Source organism: Poecile atricapillus, chromosome 24, assembly GCF_030490865.1.
Source record: "Poecile atricapillus isolate bPoeAtr1 chromosome 24, bPoeAtr1.hap1, whole genome shotgun sequence".
Taxonomy (NCBI): Eukaryota; Metazoa; Chordata; class Aves; order Passeriformes; family Paridae; genus Poecile; species Poecile atricapillus.
In genome coordinates this window covers 2007178-2026027 of record NC_081272.1, presented here as the reverse complement: position 1 = coordinate 2026027, position 18850 = coordinate 2007178, and the positions used below count along the sequence as shown (strand labels likewise).

Sequence of the window (18850 nt, the reverse complement as noted above, 5' to 3'; positions counted from 1 at the left end):
CCCCGGGCCTGGGCCCTCAGCCTCGGGAACCGGGTCACACAGCGCAGACCCTCAGCCTCGGGAACCGGGCCACACAGCCCGGACCCTCAGCCTCGGGAACCGGGCCACACAGCCCGGACCCTCAGCCTCGGGAACCGGGTCACACAGCCCAGACCCTCAGCCTCGGGAACCGGGCCACACAGCCCAGACCCTCAGCCTCGGGAACCGGGTCACACAGCCCGGACCCTCAGCCTCGGGAACCGGGTCACACAGCCCGGACCCTCAGTCCCGGGAACCGGGCCACACAGCCCGGACCCTCAGTCCCGGGAACCGGGCCACACAGCGGAGACCCTCAGCCCCGGGAACCGGGCCACACAGCGCAGACCCTCAGCCCCGGGAACCGGGCCATACAGCCCGGACCCACAGTCCCGGGAACCGGGCCACACAGCGCAGACCCTCAGCCTCGGGAACCGGGCCATACAGCACAGACCCTCAGCGGCGGCTCCGCACGGCGCCAGTCCCGAGCCCTCAGTCCCCAGCCCTCACCCCGCCCCGGGCCGGGCGGGCAGTGACGCCACTGCCGGCGCCGCGCTGTGTTCCGGCGGCGGGCGGGGAGCGCGGGCGCCGCTGCCATGTCCGCTGCGGGCCCCGGGCCCGGCTCCGGAGCCGCCTCTAGGTAAGAACCTGCTCGGGCCCTGCGCACGGAGCACTCCCGCAGCCCGAGGTGCTGTTCGCAGGCTCGGGCTGGGACCGGCGGGCCGGAGCGGCGAGGCCGACGCGTGTGCTCAGCGTGTGCTCCTGTCCCTGCCTCCGCCGGAGCGAGGGCCCGAGGGGCCGCGGCAGGACCGCTGGCGCGGGGCTGGACCTTGTCTCGCCGCCGCCGAGCCCCGCGGGGTGTGCCCGGCTGCTCCGGCTTCTTCGCCGCTGCTGGGGCGCGGAGAGCTGAGAGAAAGGCAGGAGGGGAAAGGGGGCACTGCCCGGCTGCCCGGGCTCGCCCAGGCGGTGAGGAGCGGCCGGAGAGAGCCTGGATTCAGAGCCGGGCCCGCGACTTGCCCAGGGCTCGGTAGATGGCTGCGGGAGGGACCGCGGCTCCCGGGCCGAGCGCAGGCTGTTCCCCAGGGCACAGTTCAGCACACCTGCATCGCTCTTGGGTGGGTTTAGCTGCTTGTTCTGGAGCTTGTGCAGTTTAATAGGATGTTTGGGCTGGGTTTGGGCCTCACAAGCGAGGTTGGATGCAGATCGGCTCTGCTGGATGTTCCTGGTTCTGGGAATGCTGTGCAGAATTGCTGGAGCTTTATGTACAGCTCCAGCACAGAACGCCTTGTTTGCTGTGCTGCAATGGTGTGGCTGAATGGTTTCCAGACAAGAGCTGTTCCTTGATGGAGCATAGCTATAGCCATTCTGATGGTACATCGAACAAAGAGTCGTGGTGGAGTTTGCTTTCAGAATGGAGCTAGCTCTGCTTCTGTGGTACACTTAATCTGTACTGTTGTAACCTTCTACTGGTAATTAACAGTCAACATACTGATTAAGATAATGATAATCATATAAATCTTATCTGCCGCTTGTTTGGTTTTCTTCAGTTTTGTCTGTTGTGGGTTATCTTGAACTCCGGAAGGTGAATAATGTATGTTTAGTTGAGAATCACAATTCATGTGCCTCAAGTCAGTGGTTTCATAAGAAGTTACCTTTAAAAATGCATGAACATAGTGGTTTTCTCAGCTTGCAAGCCTACAGGCTTGTTGGGCTGAGTCTACTGTGTTTGAGGGATTTTCCTTGTCACCTCATGGTGCGATCCCTCTTACCTGTGGAGTTCTGCTGTCCAGCTTTTGCCACACAAGCAGTGATCTGCTGGTACATTCTCCCTGCTGTGTTTGAAAGGTTGCTGAGCTTCAGGTCCCGCAGTTTCCAAGCTGCTGCAATTCCTGAAGTGTTTGCCTGCAGCTTTTGTCTCCCCCTCAGCTCTTCCCTCAACCTCAGCAGCAGCTATGGCACCTGGGGAACCGTGCATTTGTTGGGCTGTGCACCACATCAGATCGAAAAATGTTTGCTTTTCAAGTAATTTGAAATCCTGTTACAGATGTATGCAATAGCCCAAGTAATTGGTGACTTTGGAAGTATTTGTAACTTCTCAAAACTTTGCCCCAGAAATATCCAGATGTTGAATGAATTTTAAATTGAATATATCAGAGGACACTAAATGGGTTTCCATGTGTTGTGTGAATGAGTTGGAGCCCCTCTACAGTAGATTAACTAAGTTCTAACACGTAACTTCTGTGTACCAAAAGGTGGTTATAGATGGCTAAAGATAAAACTAGATAAAATATACTGAAATACTTTAATTGAACTGAAAATCAGGCAAGTAGTGTGTTCCTGTGTGCAAGCCATGGTACTCAAGGCATAAAGCAGATAATTTGTCACTGGGATCTGAGTAGCTCCATGCCTGTACTCTCAGCAGAATTTGGGTTATTTTTTTCCCCTCTTGGCAAGTCTCTGCTCTTCTTCCCTGAAATCTGCTCTTAGAAAAACAGATGTTTGATAAAACTTTTACTGGGTCTGCAAAACCCAGTGACTGGAAAAGGAACTGCCAGGATGGAGAGGTGTGGAAACTTTTGAGCCTGAAATGGAATTGTGTCAGGACTTAACAACTGGTATTTTATATATATTCTTGCACCAAGCAGTGTCTACAGACCACCCACCTCCAGACATCTTCTTCTTACAGGAACTTGGGAGTGTTTTTTGCCCCTATACCATGACCAGTGGCACTCAGTGGTTGGTTATATATTGAGGAAGATATTTTTCAGCCTTTTCTTGCCTTTTCTTACTCTTAATTTATTTTCTTTATTTCATCCTAATTTGTGTAGATTTTTTGTTTGTTTGTAAGCCAGCATCCCTTTAGCAGTATTCTCTGGTGTCCCCTCTCTAGCAGTGATTCTGGGATGATTTGTGCAGATGCCATGACTGAAGGAACTCCAGTACCTGAGGGAGTAACTTCAAATCCTTTCTTTCTTCTTGCAGCTGCCTCCAGAGCCTCAGTGAAGGTGATGTTGCAAGGGCTCGGATCTCCTCCTGATGCCTTACCCAACGTGGTGTTTAGGAGAGTGCTGTGACACAGCAGGGCACAGCAGCCTCTTCAGGGTATGGTGCCATTGTGATTCACACCAATCACTGCCCTGTCTTTTCCAGGTTATCACCCATCAGTCCTGTAACTGAACAAGCTAACTAAAAACAAGCCTTATATTTAGAAAAATAATATAATGTTGTGATGGAGCTGACTGGGGACTCCTTCCATCTCATAAACAGACCTTTATTTGGGGTTAAGCATATGTCTAGCCTAATTTCAGAGGTGATGGAACAGTTTAGTTCTGCAGCAGATGGGTCTCTCCTGAGTTAAGACTTGAGCAGAACACTATTCTTACATCCCAGGAGCTTCCTGCCGTGTCTTGAAATGTTTGTTGGTTGTGTTTGAATACTGACAGGTCTTGAGAGTCACCAGCTGGAACATCATATGAAGCGTGTGGCAGCTCTAAACCTTGGGTGATGGTTCCTACTTCTATACAGAATGCACTATTATTCTGGGATTTTACAAGTCAGCCCCATACTATTGTCTTTTCTGTGACACCTTTTTTTCCCTGTTACTTTTTGAGAGAGCTTAAGAAATTCTTGCTTAAATATTACCGACTTAAGATGGTCAGGGTAGAAAAATGAATATTCAGGAAAAGGTGATTATTAATTACTCAGAACAGAAAAGAATGTAGCAGCTGTTTTCAAAATCACATGGACGTGTTTTGAGTAGAAAAAACAGTGATACTTGTTTTCTGTACTTCAGATTTCCTCATGCTGGCTTTTTGGTAAAGGCATAGTTGTTCTTATCTACCTGTGGGGGAAAACAACACTGTTGGTTCAGGACTTTGAAGTTCATGCAAGTCTGGTCCCATTTACAGAACATATCTGGTGCTTTGTTCTCCCCCTCTATAATAGCTCTTGGAATTTCAGAAGCTGTTGCCTTGATTATTCTGTGTACTTTAAATCCTCATTTCGTGTCCATCCAGAACTTTTGGGGTGTAGGAAGGAGAGCTGGCCTTTCTAGAAGATGTGATTCAGAGTTAACAGAGGCACTTCTATTCTTCATTAGCTTGGCTGGTATTCTGAGGATCTACAAAGACTCATGAGATTTAATTCTTCTTACTCTACTTAATTTTGTTCCCCTTCTATCCAGTAATACCTCACATGTCAGGTGTCCTGCTCTGTTGATGTTTCTGGATTTTGGCAGACTAGGCCTAAGTCAGAGATGACAGCCCTTAGGGTAAGGTCTTGATACTGACAGATTTTAGAACTAAAATTTAGCAGAAAGTGCTGTGGGCTCTTCTTTCACAAAGGTTACCTGGTACACATGGTGAGCAAGAAGAAAAAAGTTCCCTCGGCTGTCATTCAGCCTGAAGATGTGTGTCAGCCCCTGGTTCTGTGCAGACTTCAGTCCTGTTCCTCACTCTTCCAGTGCCACAGGAGCTGCCAAGCCCCAGGAGCTGGGGAAGTGAGTTGTGCTCTGCTCCTCACCTGTCCCTGTTGTCAAATAAAACTGTATATGGTCAAATAAAACTGTATGGGTTGTAGCTTAGCAGAGTGTTGGGTTAGATGTGCTTTGATTGCCACTGCAGGAGTTTGTATCATGTGACAGCTCTGGTGTCAGCTGAAAGTGCACAATCTTATCACTGCCACAGGTCAGCTAATTAGAGACTGTTAGTAAAGCAATGACCAGGTCATTAATCTGCCCACATTCTTCTTGCGCTCTTTCTGTGGTCATCACGCACTCCAGGACGTACGGCACTGGTTTTACTGGGATTTGTTTGTTATCCAGTTGGGGATTGATTCTCAAGGTCTGAAGAAAATATATTTATAGCAATGAGGATATCTCCATGATCTTCATTTCCTCCTGGAAGCCACACTCCAGCAGTTCTGGTGAAGTCCTCACAGGTACCTGGTCTTTGCTTGACCTCCCAGATTCTTCCTTTTTGAGGTTAGTCAGAAGTTGTCTGTCCAGCCAAACTGTCCTCCCTCTGCATTTGCTCATTTTCATGCCTCTTGGGGTGGACTGGGCTCTTGTGCTTGGGAAAGCTGTCCTTGATGATCAGACATTGCCTTTTCAGGTCCCTCCATAGCACTGTACAGATCAGATCAGCCTTCTGAACAAACTGTAAGCTGGCTGTTTATTTTGTCTTTTGTCATCTTCAGTTCTCCTGGTAATGTTGAGTACTAAAAGAGTTTCTCTAATAGAAGTACAAGTGCATTTCATGGTAGCCTCTGGTGCTGGCTATGTGACTTTTTGATATGTATGAGTCAAATCTTTTATTGAAAATGAAATTTAGAACCGCATAATGTCAGTAATTCCTTTTTGTGGTTAATCTGATGCAGATTTGCTGTCTTACTGAGGGAAGTTTAAAATGTTCAGTCTTTTGTTCAGGAAATGTCCTAATCTATTCGAATATGTCAGAAGTGGCTTTTAGGAATTAAAGGCAGTGTGTCCTGCTGTTGGGAAGTTTGTTTTTAAAATCATGACATCTTCTTTTTTTTCTGTCTAGGGCTACAGCTCTAGAAGTTTGTGACCTGTTTATTGATTTCCAGAAACACAAAAATGTATATGGGCTGTGAGATTTCAGGTACCCCACCCTGTGTGGTCTTCAGGGGAAAATCTGTCCAGTCTCATTGCAAGTGATATCCTCAGGAAGAGAGGAGGGAATCAATTTTTCTGCTTGGCTGATGTTTCTGTAAATCATCATGTACTCTGGTTTTGTTACTGAAAGGTAGCAGCAGTTCTGTGTTCTTGTGCCCTGTGGGTGATGCATGTTGGCTCTGTCTAGCAGGAGTTGCCACATGATTTTTGGGCTCAGTGGGAGTTGTTTTTCTTGAGGATGAAGTTGTTCTTTCCAAATCTTCCTTTTGTGAAAACAGTTCTTTTCCCCATTAAAATTTTCCCTGCTGTGTTTCAAAATCGAATTGAAAAAGCATTGCATAAGAACTGGGAAAACAAGCATGTGTCATCAGTCAAGTAGAGTGAGCTGCAGACAGTCAGAACACTGATAGCCCTTCAAGGATCTAAAAATCATGGGGAGCTTCCTGTCAATGGAACAGGCATTGCTGAAGAGAAAACTAGATTTGTATTTCCATGTTTGATTACAGTTCTTTTATCACTGTGTTTATTTCTTATTTTATTTCTCACTTTTTTTTCCATTTTAAGGAAATGAGTTTTCAGTCCTACAGGACAGCATTTGGAGGCTTGTCATGACCATCCATACCTTCAGAAATAGGGCATACAAAATGCCTTTTTTGTAACTTTTACAGTGTTTGATATTGAAATTTCCTGGTTGATAAGGAAGGGAAGGAGCATGGAGAAAGAGCAGGGAATCCTCCAGCAGCACTCATCACAAAGGTTTATTCTTCTGATTGTCACAGTATTTTCCAGATAGCTGTGTGTGTTGTAGCTAGGGCCATGTGAGTGTGTATGGAGGAAGAGAAAAGCCAGTAGTGGAATATCAATGTTTGCTGTGAGCTCTGCTGGATTGCTCAAGACAGGGAATCAGCAGGCTGGTGTGTAGCCCAGCTTCCATTCATGAACTTGAGTCCTTTTTCAGCTCTGCTTCAGGACAAAGAAACTAGGAGAAAACTGCTTACAACGGAGATGGATTTAATGAGAGAAAGCTTGGTGTCTTGAAGATGGATTTTAGAGGGCATTTTCAAGACTTGTTTTGGAGAGCGAAGCTGTTTGAGGAGTCAGTAGTATCAGAAAGTAGCACTTGGGGCAGAGGGGTTGGCAGCACAGTGTGAAGTTGGAAATCACACTTCCTTTTCCTTCTTCAGCTGATTTTCAAACACTGCAGTAAGGTTTCCTATTCCCATTGGCTTGGAGGCTGTGGGGTAACAGGCACAGACATGGATGTGCAGCCTGGATTTGGCAGTTATCAATGAACTCCTGCACGTCATGGGAAGGAAAACATGCATTGTGCTACTGCCAGTTCTGCTTGAGAGCGAGTGACTTGTGTGAGGTATTTCATTCCATGGTGGAGGAGGAAAGTTCACTGAGCCCCTCCTGCTTGCTCCTGTCTCTGTGCAGGGTTGCACTGCTACAGGGAGTACTTTTCTTTTAAGTGTCTTTAACATTTTTTGATTTTTCACCAGATGGAATATTTTACGTGCCAGTTTACTCATTTTGTTTGCATCACTGTGATGATGCAAGAATTACATGAAGAATTTCCACGATTTTGGTTCTGCCTGAAGGAAGAAAAAAATGAAGCTTAGTACACAAAATTGTTCAATTCCTGGCAGTTCCTTAAGGGGCTGTTTTATTCTGTAAACCAGACTGATGCTGTCATTTCCCGGGATCTTTAATCAAGCTCTTTTCGAAGCAAAATGGGAGGTTCTTCAAAACTTTAGGGAATTCCTGTTTTGGCCAAATCCTCAGGAGAGATCCTGTAGGAGTGGGCAGCAGGTTGGATGTGCTGCCTTGGTATAGTCAGAACACTGATCTACCTGTGTTGAATAATAAGTTGGAAATACTTCATCAGCTTGGCAGGTGAAATACTATCATGATTGGATATAGGAATGCTGAGATACAGGGAAGAATAAAATATGTCCACATGCCTGTTTCCACCTTAATGTGGAGGAGTACAGGCCATTGCCAGTGCAGGGGATGACTGAAACCACGTTTTGCCTGAAGATTGGAACTTAAGTCAAATCTTCAGAATAAAAAGCACTCAGCAGCTGTGCAGTACATAGTAATATCAGTATGTGTCTCTTCTACTTTTGTTTTTATTTGGGTATTTTAATTAAATCTAAAAAAAGAAAGGGGGGTAGATCTGCCATGCTGCACTCTGCCAAGTTTTGCTCCTTTCTGTCAGAAGCTGTTTGTCATGTGGTGAGTGGCACGGAGTGAAAACATTGTGAGGAAAAGCTCTGCTCCAGTTTGGGTGATGTCTTGGATTGCTTTGGCTGCATGCTTCAATCCTGTGTGTGTGTGTAATGCAGCAGCATGGGGCACATGGTCATGAAATACCTCATCAGAAAATAAGGGAAGACTGTACTATTCTGCTGCCTAATTCATGTATTTTTTTTTGCTGTTCGTTGTTGGTTGGTGGTCCTTGAATAACTGAGGAGTGAAAATAACTGCGTAGGTGACTCATACAAAAAAATTAGTACAAAACATTACAGCCATTGCCGTAAAAGACAATAAAAAATGTTTCTATAAATACATACTACACCATTTAGACAAGTCTCTGGGGCCAGAAAGGAACCAGTCAAGGGCACTGAAGGAGCTGGCAGAGGTGCTCACTGAGTCTCTTTTCATCATTTCCCAGCCATCCTGGCTAACCAGGAAGGCCCCCCCTTGACTGAATGCTTGCTGACCTTCCTTGACCTTCCATCTAGAAGGAGGGTCAGAAAATGGATCTGGGGACTACAGCCTGACCTCAGTGGACAGAAGTTTGTAGAAAGGACCATCTTCATGCCATCATGTGGCACGTACAGGACATCCAGGGGTCAGTCCCAGCCAGCATGTGTTTAGGAGAGGCAGATCCTGCCTGACCAACCTGACCTCCTACAACAAGGTGACTTGCATGGTGGATAAGGGAAGGGCTGTGGATGTGTCTACCTGAACCTTAGTAAACCTTTTGATACCTATTCTCCTGGAGAAGCTGGCTGCTCAGGGCTTGGGCAGGGTTTGCTGGGTTTAAAACTGGATGGCTGGGCCCAGAGAGTGAAGGGGAACGGAACTACATCCCTGGGGCCGGGCACTGATGGAGTTCCCCATCAGTATTGGGACCAGACCTGCTTAATATCTTTATGAATGTTCTGGAGAAGGGAATGGAGTGTATCCTAATCCCATGGAACACTCCAGGCTGGGAGGAAGGTGGCTGGAAGGGGGCCCATCAGGAAAGGACCTGGAGGTGCTGGTTGACAGCTGCTGAATGTGCACAGGTGGCCAAAAATGCCAAGGGCATCCTGGCCTGTGTGAAAAATGGTGTGTCAAGCAGGAATAGGGAAATGATTGTCCCCCTCTTTTGGGTTCAGTTTTGGGCCTCTCACTACAACACAGATATTGAAGGGCTGGAGTGTGTGCAGAGGAGGGAACAGAGCTGGGGAAGGGGCTGAAGCACAAGTCTGATGAGCAGCTGGAGAATCTGGTGTGGCTCAGCCTGGGGAAGAGGAGGCTTGGGAGGATCTTCTTGCTCTCCACAACTCTCTGCTCTCAGGGAACAAGAGAAAATGGACTCAGGCTGTGCCAGGGAAGGTTTAGATTGGATTTTAGGGAAAATTTCTTCCCTGAACGGGTTGTCCAGCCCTGGCACAGGCTGCCCAGGGCAGAGGTGGAGGTGTCACCATTCCTTGAGGGATTTAAAAGACAAGGGGACACGTGTTGGGGACATGGGTTAGTGGTGGCCTTGGCAGTACCTAATGATCTTGGAGGTCTTTTCCAAAATAAATGATCCTATGATTTTATTCCAACTCTGTTTAATAGATGTAATTTCTTTTCCCCAATCAAAGCTTTGTTCTTAGGGAAATAGTGACTGTTTTAAAGTAATATAAAACCATAGTCAATTAGCTTTTTTTTTTCTAATCAGTATAATTACTGTGTGTTGGTTTTATCACAGTATCCTGATGTTAATTATTTGCAGCTTGGGAGAACTGTTTCTTGCATGAAACTTTATATTCAAAGCCAAGGCAGATGGGCTTGAAAGCAGAAGCTGAAAGTAAATAGCAGTGTGTCCAGGTGCTGCTCATAGCAGGCAGCTTTCAGAAATTCTATCCAGAGTATCTAGTTTGAGAAGGTCTGACTAAGCTGGACTTTGTATTTTAGGATTTTTAAAACAGGATTTAGTGCAAGAAACGAGATCACTTTCCAGGGCTTTTAATGGTGAATTACTGGCATCAAGGTGTTGTGCAGAGCAGAAGACAGCTGCTAAGAGTGATTCTGCAGCCCATTCCTCTGCTCTGATGCCTTCTGGTTTGAAGTTTAGATAATGTGGCTCCTTAAATTGAGCAAACAAAATAAAGTTACATGCAAACCCAATTCTTAATATTTTGCATTGTTGGTGTTCTGTGAAAGTTGGAATTAAACAGGATGGTTACTCAAAACAAGTCTAGATGAAATAAAACCTGGTGTTTAATTCACATCTTACAGAATAGTTTTCATCAGGTAATTAATAAAAATCATCCCATAAAGGAAAAAAGTGTGGTACTTGGCTGGTATCCAGAAGCAAAACAATGGACTCATTTTTCTGAATGTTTGTTTCATGCAGCAACTCATTTAAGGGCTTCTTGCACACTTGCTTCCATTTTGTACTGTTCTCATTCACAAACAGTGGCCCACAGACTCTTTGATACCTCTGTTGTGTTCACTTAGGGTTTAAAAATATTCTGTAATAATGTGTGATAAGCTTACCTGAAGTGCAGTTGAGTTTTACACAAGTTAAAATCTAATGCTGAGATGTGATGTGCAAAAAAACCCCAAAACAACCACAAACCAAAAAAATCCCCTGAAAAACCCCAACAACAACAACAAAAAAAATCAGTTTTGTGTATTTTCAGCTTTTAAAAATCATCTTTGTTGCTGGTGAGCTGCTGGCTCTGTGTGCTCCTCTGAGGCAGTTCAGGCTGAGCAAGTGCAAGATGCTGGGTTTGTTTTTTGGGAAAGCCAAGCTCTGGGTGTTTCAGACCTCTCATGCTGGGTGAGGAGGTGTCCAACAGCACCTGGGGGAACTCGGGGCCCTGGGGCACGTACCCACCGAGCTGGCTGGAAGGCAGCTGGGATTAGCTGTGGTGGGATATGAGCAGGGCAGGAGCAGCTGCTCCCTGGATCCTCCTCTGGTAGCTTCAGCCTTGGAGCTGACAGCAGCTTCACTCAGCCTCTCAGTGCAGCAGGAGAGAGGCAAGGAGAGGTTCCTGCCATGCCCTGATCCAAAGGCTTTCTGTGGCCAGCCATGAGAAGAGGTGTGCCTGCTCTGCATGAGAACCCGGTGACTGGGGGGGTGATACAGGTGAAAAGGCTGCTGTATATTTATCACCATCATGTCTGCTTCATCAAAGTGGAACATCAAGTAGATGATAAAATTAGGGTTTCATTTACTGTGGCTGTGGCTGAAAAGGGACATCCTGCTGCCCTGCTTGCTTGATTTTCCTGACCCTCATCCTGCTGGCTCCCCTGAAACAAGGCTGAGCGGAGCCAGAGCTGATCTTTCTGATATCAGCTTGTCAGACTGTGCTTGGGTCTCTCTGGTGTTTCTTTTCTTTTTCTTTTCCCTTGACAGATCCTACATCCAGACTTCTGTTCAACCTCACAAGCCTCTGCTTTCATGAAGGAGGGAGTGTCAGGCAGGCAGGAGGTGCAGGAGGTTGGGAGAGGCAGGAGCTCTCTCTTCTCCCACACCACTGGCAGCTGCTGCTGGCCTTGCCCGGGGGACATCCCTCACCCCTTGCTCCCAGATGTGGAGCTCAGTGCCTCCATTTCTGCCAGACACACACTGCTGCTCGGTCTGTGGGGTCACACCTCCAGTGTGAGGTGTCCTCTGCCCTGGGTGAGGTGTCTGCTGGTGTTCCTGGAGGTACAGGGAAAGCACAAAGCCACCCTAGGCCAGGTTCTCACTTGGAATTCTCACTTCCCTGCGAGGAGGCATGAAGCCACCAGAGGTCAAGTGCTGCCTGCTATTAAGGCAGGAACTTTGTGTTCATTGCTTTGGTTCAGTCATCTGCTACAAGGTGCCCAGCTTATTTGGGAAGAATGTTTTCTTCACACATGTAACATATTCCAGTGGGACTCAGATTTGTCTTTGTAGTTATTTAAATCCTTCTCAAAACCAAAGTTAAAGAGCTACTCACAGCTTTTAAGCAAAGCATGGCATGGGAAGTTACTGCTCTATGCATCAGTGGAATGTAAAATAATTTTCCATACTGAAGAGTTTAGGATTCTTCTATGAAATTACACAGCAAAACAGTGTTAATAACAGAAGTGAAGGATGAGGGACAAGACCTCTTGGTATGAATTTCAAATCTTGCTCTTGACCATTGTATTTTGTACTCTTTATTATGATCTCTGGGTGGCAGAGTTTCTCTTCAGTCCTAATTTTTCTGTTATTTCTACAAAAAAACAAATAAGATTTATATTTAAAACTGATTGAAACTGGTGGAGAAAAAACTGTAAAGGTGACAGTAGTGCTTTGTATTGTAGACTTGTGTGTTGTGAATAGGGTCATTTCCAAAGAACCTGAGTTACAGAAGAGACTAATTGTGAATTCAGTTCAGAGTTCAGGCAGTAACACTAGCTTTGATTAGGGGTGGCAGCCTTGCAAAATCCTCGAACCCTCAATGAAATTTTATTCTGGCACATACAATACACCCTGGCACGTAAGAGCTGTCCTCAAATGAGGAGGAAACCTTTTGTGTTTTGGTGGTTAATAGGAAATGATGGCAGGTGCACAGCATCCCTGTGGCTGGCACGTGGGACCGGGCTGCGGGCAGGCTGCACGTGCTGGCACGTTAAGTAGGTCTGGCACGAGCCAGGGAGGGGACACAGACATGGTTTTCAGGACAGCAGAAAGTTGTTTCTGTAAACTAGTTCAGTGAGTTTTGTGTGGGGATAATCCCATGATTTGGAGGTGCCTGAGTGCTGCGGAGAGGGTGGGTAGAGGAAGGAGTGGTGTGTAAAATAGTTCTTTCACTACAGACAGAGCTAGACTTTCGTGGCTCTGGAGGCAGGAATAAGTTATACCTCAGCACAGAAAGTCACTGGATTTAATTTCTCCAACCCACTAAGTGTTTTTCAGCATTTCTTCTAATTTCTGCAATCCCCTGAAGTTGTGCTGTGAGGGCGTATGGGAGAGCGGGTGAGGAGGCATCTCAGGGAAAGCTGCTCTGAAGAGGTTGGGGTTGGTTTTAATAAAGTGGCTCCAAAATGAGATGGAGAAAGCAAGAACACACATCATACTGCTCATGCACATCAGGTGGGCTGAGGGAGAAGCCAGGAGGACACAGGCCTTTTGTCTTTTGCTCAGCAAATTGCAGAAGTTAATCAGGTTGTGAAAATATTCTGCAAAATTTCTTTTTCATGATTTTAAGGCCCTGGAATGCAGCAGCTTTTTGATGTATAAGATCTCTCTGCTAAATGCTTCCAAAATAAAAATGATTTTATAAAATTTCATCAAACTTCTCGTTTTCAAAGGTGCAGTTGAAATAATGAACTTGCTTTGTGAATTTGGTGGGGAACAGCACTGTGTGTAAATGCATTTAGGTGTACAGTCTTGTCCTGCTTTTTTTTGATTGTTATATAAATGTTCTAAATTAAAACAGGTTAGATTGAATCATGCTGTTTACTGACCTAGTAGACCAGACTTGATCATTTAAAGTGTCTTTAAAATCATGGTGCACGTGTCTGATTAGTGTGTTAGCTTCTGCAGTCAGTGTGGTCCGAGTAAATGATGTAGAAATGTACCATGTGCATGAAAAATCTGTGTCTTCAAAGCTTAAAGCTAAATCCCTTGTTTATGAAATCTTTCCATATATGAATTTTGTATTTTATTTGGGAGATGGCCACATGAGTTTTGTGGGAGGAGTATATAACAATTAATATTCTCTGATAGTCTACATGATAAGCTCCCCAAAAGTACATAAAGCTATGAACACCTTTTTTTAACAGGGCTTGAAGGCTGCTGAGGAACACACGATTTGAATCATTTAAGCATTAAAATAATAATACCCATGGAAGAGCCACAAGACTTACCTGAACAACCAGTAAGTACATTTTAAAAAGGCTGAAAATTAAAATATAAAGCAAATCAGTGATCTCACAATTTCGGTATACAGTTATTTTAGCAAATATTGGAAAAGAAGGATTATACTTAGTGTATTTATCCAGAGGACAAAAAGCACTTTGTTCTTTGTAAAATGTGCTGTACATTTAACATACTGTAATTGTACAGGCAGTAGTAGGAAAGGAGTAGTTATAAGTACTTGAACTCTATGGTGTTTCTATGCAAGATGATTACTTGTTATGCTCAGAAAACCAGACTTACTTCAAGCCTGTTGTAGAAATAATAACATTCACTATTTCAGGGACAGAATCAGCATGCTGGTTATTACAGAGTGTATAGTCTTTAATTCTTCTTATGCTTGAGATCTTGAAAAGATCCTGTGATTTATTGTTTTCACAAGTGGAAGGCATTTTTTAATCACCAGTGTAACAATATGTTGGGGTTGGAAGCCTGTCTGAAGGTTAAAGTTGCTACATGTATATGAAGTATTTGCAATTCTGTTTGCATTATCAATAACTGATATTATCACAGCACAGAAGTGTTGGGTAGAGAATTATCAATACAGTGTGACATGAATTAAATTGTGTATCTAAAACATAATAGTATAGGAATTAAGGAGAACTGTTTATATTAATGTTCAGTTCCCAAAATATAATTGGTACAAATTCTACAAGAAATTGCCAAGTTACAATGGAAGTGATGTTTGTAATCTTGGAGACCTTGTCAAATGCACAGAGACACAGAATAATGTGTTTGAGGGCACTTTGGATGTGTTGTAATTGAAAAGATTTTGATGCCTTTTTAATGTGAAGATTTAATTTACTTCAGTTAAACTACTTAGAAAATACATTGTAATGTTACTTATGCAATTTTATGACTTAGGAACAAAATCCAATGAAGTGCAAATGTAAACTTAAAATTATTCAGAACCTGGTTGCCACCACGTGCAGATGATGGGCCTGAGTAATATCCACAAAATGTGAAACTAAGCAGCAAAACCATGTAGTTTGTACCCCAGCTGTTTGAGGAGTTAAAAAATTAATTTCCTGTATTAAAAAAGGAAATCTCTCTAAATACATCCTTATATAATAAAACCTGTCTTTATTCTTCAGAGCAAGAGAGATAGGGTACAGCTAATTTTTAGTGGCATGTCCTTTAAGCAGATTCTGCTGTAATATTCAGCTAAAGATTTCCTTTAATTTCTTTTAAGTACCTGATACCAGTCAGTCATTCTGTGACAGAATATGAAAATAGATGGATCATGATGAATGAGTGAGGTAATATTTTGGGTGTAATGGCATGTTCTTGCAGGAGAAACCCTGGCATCCTACTGAGGGTTTCACAGTAATGTTTGTAGCCTGCAGAAACTGAATTTGTGTTCAAGCCAGTGCTGTCTGTGGTGTAATACCCTGTACAGGAACAGGATCCAGCTGGCTCCTACAAAATGAGAAAAAGTGCTGCATTGGTTTCAGTCAGGAGTCAAAACTTCTAATTTATTACAGAGAAAGCATTAATGTTCCTATCTTTATCCCATTATTAAAATATAGGGGACAAAGAGCAAAGTTTGTGGCTGTCATGCTGAATCTGTGCAGAATAAGATTTTCTTAAAATTTACAATTGTTTATTTCAATTTTCACAAAATTGTCCTTACCAGCCATTTTTGTGGCTGTATATCTCAGCACCTGTTCCTAACACAACTCAAGAATTCTGCTGTACAAGATCCCGTGTTAGCCCTTGTTTTCTAATTAGGAAAAGGCTTGTTTTGAGATGAAGAGCCTGTAGTTACACTGGAGTGCAGGACAAAGCTGGGTGTTCAGTCACCACTGTGAACCCTCCAGCTTGTGTTAATTGTAACTCTTAACATTATTGTCTTTGCAGGTGAAAAAAGCCAAGATGCAGGAATCCAGAGAACAAAACCTGAGGTATGAGATTTTAAATTTGATTTTAGTGTGGAACATTGCTTTATGGTCTTCTACAATTATAAAGCTTTCATTTTAGAAATTTGCCTCTTGATTTATTTTTTTACAGGGTTATGGAAGATATAGTTGCATCTGTATTTGATATAATTTTGATTAAGTTCCCAATAAAAATAATTAACTGGCTCTATGGTATAAAGCTTTATAAAAGTGGCCACAAAATGTCTTAATGGCATAATCACACCCATTTTTTACAGAATGAGACTGACATAATATGTATTTAATTTGGTGGGATTCAGGATATTTTAATAATATCTGTGCTACTATTTTTAGTGAAACTGTGTGGAGAAATTGAGAAAATGAGAAATGAAACTTGAGTTGGTAGCCTCTCCTATTTAAAGCTGTTGTGTGATACTATATTTAGCCTCAGTAGATGCTTTCTGATACTGTATTTAGGAATTAACTATTATTATTACTACTTATAATGAGAATAGCTTTATTAGGAATTACTCTGTTTCTCTGAGTAGCAGCAAATACAGGGAAGAAAGATTTCCTTTTGGAGTCTCTGCCATTCCAATAGGAGCAAGGAGGAAATGCTGTTTCTGCAGGAATGGACGTGGTATATTGTAAAATTTAGAATTTTGATCTAATCACACAAGCTCCCTTTCTGGCTCATCTGAGGTCAGAGGAATCAGATCCTAGGGAGAGATTTTTTCCTTCTCTTGGATGGAGAGGGCCTGAGGGCAGCATGACATGTTTGAATGTGTCAGGGTGCTCTCCCTTCTCCCTCTGTGTCACCCTGCTTCAGCACAACCACAGCTTCCCTATGGATGTGTAAACATCCTTTTCTTTTAAAATTGTAGGTACATTTAAAAATGTATTTTTAGTATTAAAAAATAGAAGAGAAGGAAGGGATAAAGTTGCATTTTTAACTTGATTAAATATTCTGTGTAAATAATCTGACTCTGTTTTGATAAAGCTATACATGATTTTGACTTGGATTAGTTTAAAAGAATTTATTGGACCTGTTTCTCCCTTTCCCCTGCACTGCAGGAGGTGGAGGAGGGAGAGAAAAATCAGTTTAGTTGAGCCTAGAAAGCAGGGATGGGAGGGGGAAGGTGTTGTAAGATTTGGGTTTATTTCTTGTACAGCCTCCTGCTCCCTGTGTAGTTCAGTGTAGGCACCTTTAGACTCTTCCTGAGAGTTTAATTTGCTCATCCAACACAAAACTGTGCAGTTATTTTTTACTGGGATGCTGAGTGGAGTCAGGTCATGGAGGGAGAGAGCGCCATGCTTGGTGCACAGCTGAGCTACAAGGGGGGAAGTCTCCCCTCAGCAGCAATAAACAGTTCCTTTGGCTCCTCCACCCTTGAGAAACTGCAGTCTCAGAATGTCAGAACAGCACACAGGTGGCCCAAAACCATGTGAAAAGCTGTGTTGCAGAACTAGCAATAATAAAACTAAAGCCAGGAAGGCAATCATCAAGGAAAAAACCAGTTTAATTCAGAAATTACCTGTACCTCCTACTCTGTACATGAACAAAGCAGCATTAACATGGAACTGAAACAATGTGGGACAGATCCAAAAGAATCCAGTAACCTGCAAGTATTTAAGTACAGAAGTGACCCCCAGTTCAAGGATGTTTCAACACCAGTCTTCAGGGACAAATCCAGCGGTGAGGCAGTGCCCATGGGCAGGGGAGCAGGGCCACACACCACTTCTGGCAGCAGTTCCTGGGGGAATGGAGGTGCCAAGAGATGTTTCTCACAGAAGCCACCCCTGCAGTCCCCCCTCTACCAAACCCTGGCCACTCAAACCCCATATAAATCTAATATATGTCTATACATATATGTTCCATTTATGTCTAATTCCAGCTGCAGATCTCTCTTTCAGAATCTCTTCATGAAACAGCAAAGAGCACAGGGCTAGGTTTTGTGAAGAGTTAGTTTCCCTTGCTCAGAAGGGTTGAACCCAGGGGTTTTGATGCCCAATGTTAATTTAAGAGTTCATAATGCTAATACTGAGCCTTTGTTGTCCTGGCAGTCATGTGAGCAACACAGAAGTCAGTGATCAGAAAACTGAATCTTCAAATCTTGGTTCAAACCTTCCCATGTCCAGTGAGAGTGAGTATCTCTGCAGTTCTCCCATTGTCTTTCCTCATGTCTTTCCCTGGCTTCATCTACCACAAGCTTTGTCTCCTCCTTGTAATTCTTAGCCTGCCCTTGTTATCAGTTGTAACGTGAACGTTTGCTGTAGTGTTTACAAAGTGTTAATGCCTGATGGTAAGGAAATATCTGTTTCTAACAAATATTTTTGTGTCACTGCCCCTCAGCTTCTGAGTACTGCTGTGTCTTATCTGCCTTAGACATGATTCTTCTAGAGGGTTGAGTCAATATCAGTTATAATGCCTATTGTAAATATATTTGATAAATCATCATCTCTACACAGCTGGTTGTGTCCTTTGTAGCAATATACCACACACTTCATCTTAGACTCTGCATTGTATTTATTGAGTGTCTGTGGAAAGCTCTTAGGAAATAAATATAGAGGAAACAGGCAGGGAATACAAAGATTGCATAGTAAGTGCAAAGTGGAGTCCTTTCTCTTGGAAAAAGAGGGCTGGAAGTTAGTGGGAAAGTCAGATTCCTGTGTGGAATACCTTTGACTGCCAATACATATTTCGAAGTCAGCTCATCATAGCTGAAGGTGTGTAAGGTGTAACTTTCCATTGTAATTGATTTAATATTTGCTATTTTAATCCATGTACTGTGGTGTTTCAGAAGTTATGAGAAATTTCAGCCTACAAAACTTGCTGCCTAGCTGGATAAGCCATTTACAAATCCCAGAAATTGCGTGCAGTGTTACTGTGGGATTTTTTGGTTTTTTACACCATAAAGGCTATTGAGTAACCAGATTATATGGTGGTGTTTAAATGAAGAAAAAAATATAGGGAGACAGTAAATGGAATTTCAATCTAAGATCAGTCCATCTATTTACTATTTTCAAAAAACATATTCACCTATTTTCATATTAACACATATTGACTGTTTTCAGAAAACCTATGCCACTCTCTATGCTTGTGCACAGAAGCTTCTGAGATGAGTGAATGATGAAAGACATACTAAAAATCAGTTATTTGGAAATCAGCTAATCTGGAAAAGA

General features: G+C 43.5%; 1 protein-coding gene across 9 annotated transcripts in view; it reads left to right on the top strand.

Moving 5' to 3' along the window:
• The first annotated feature begins 558 nt into the window (after positions 1-558).
• Positions 559-18850, top strand: part of EYA3 (EYA transcriptional coactivator and phosphatase 3) — a 42179-nt gene continuing 23887 nt past the window's right edge. For 6 of the 9 annotated variants that reach the window (XM_058856747.1, XM_058856746.1, XM_058856744.1 and 3 more), the window contains exons 1-5: positions 569-655; positions 2998-3117; positions 13658-13752; positions 15651-15694; positions 17732-17811. In XM_058856747.1, the coding sequence (XP_058712730.1) occupies positions 13720-13752; positions 15651-15694; positions 17732-17811 (157 nt within the window). In that variant the 5' untranslated portion in view covers positions 569-655; positions 2998-3117; positions 13658-13719. Of the gene's footprint in view, positions 656-2997; positions 3118-4822; positions 4954-13657; positions 13753-15650; positions 15695-17731; positions 17812-18850 lie in introns of those variants that run through there. The other 3 variants (XM_058856739.1, XM_058856740.1, XM_058856745.1) reach the window with 3 other exon arrangements.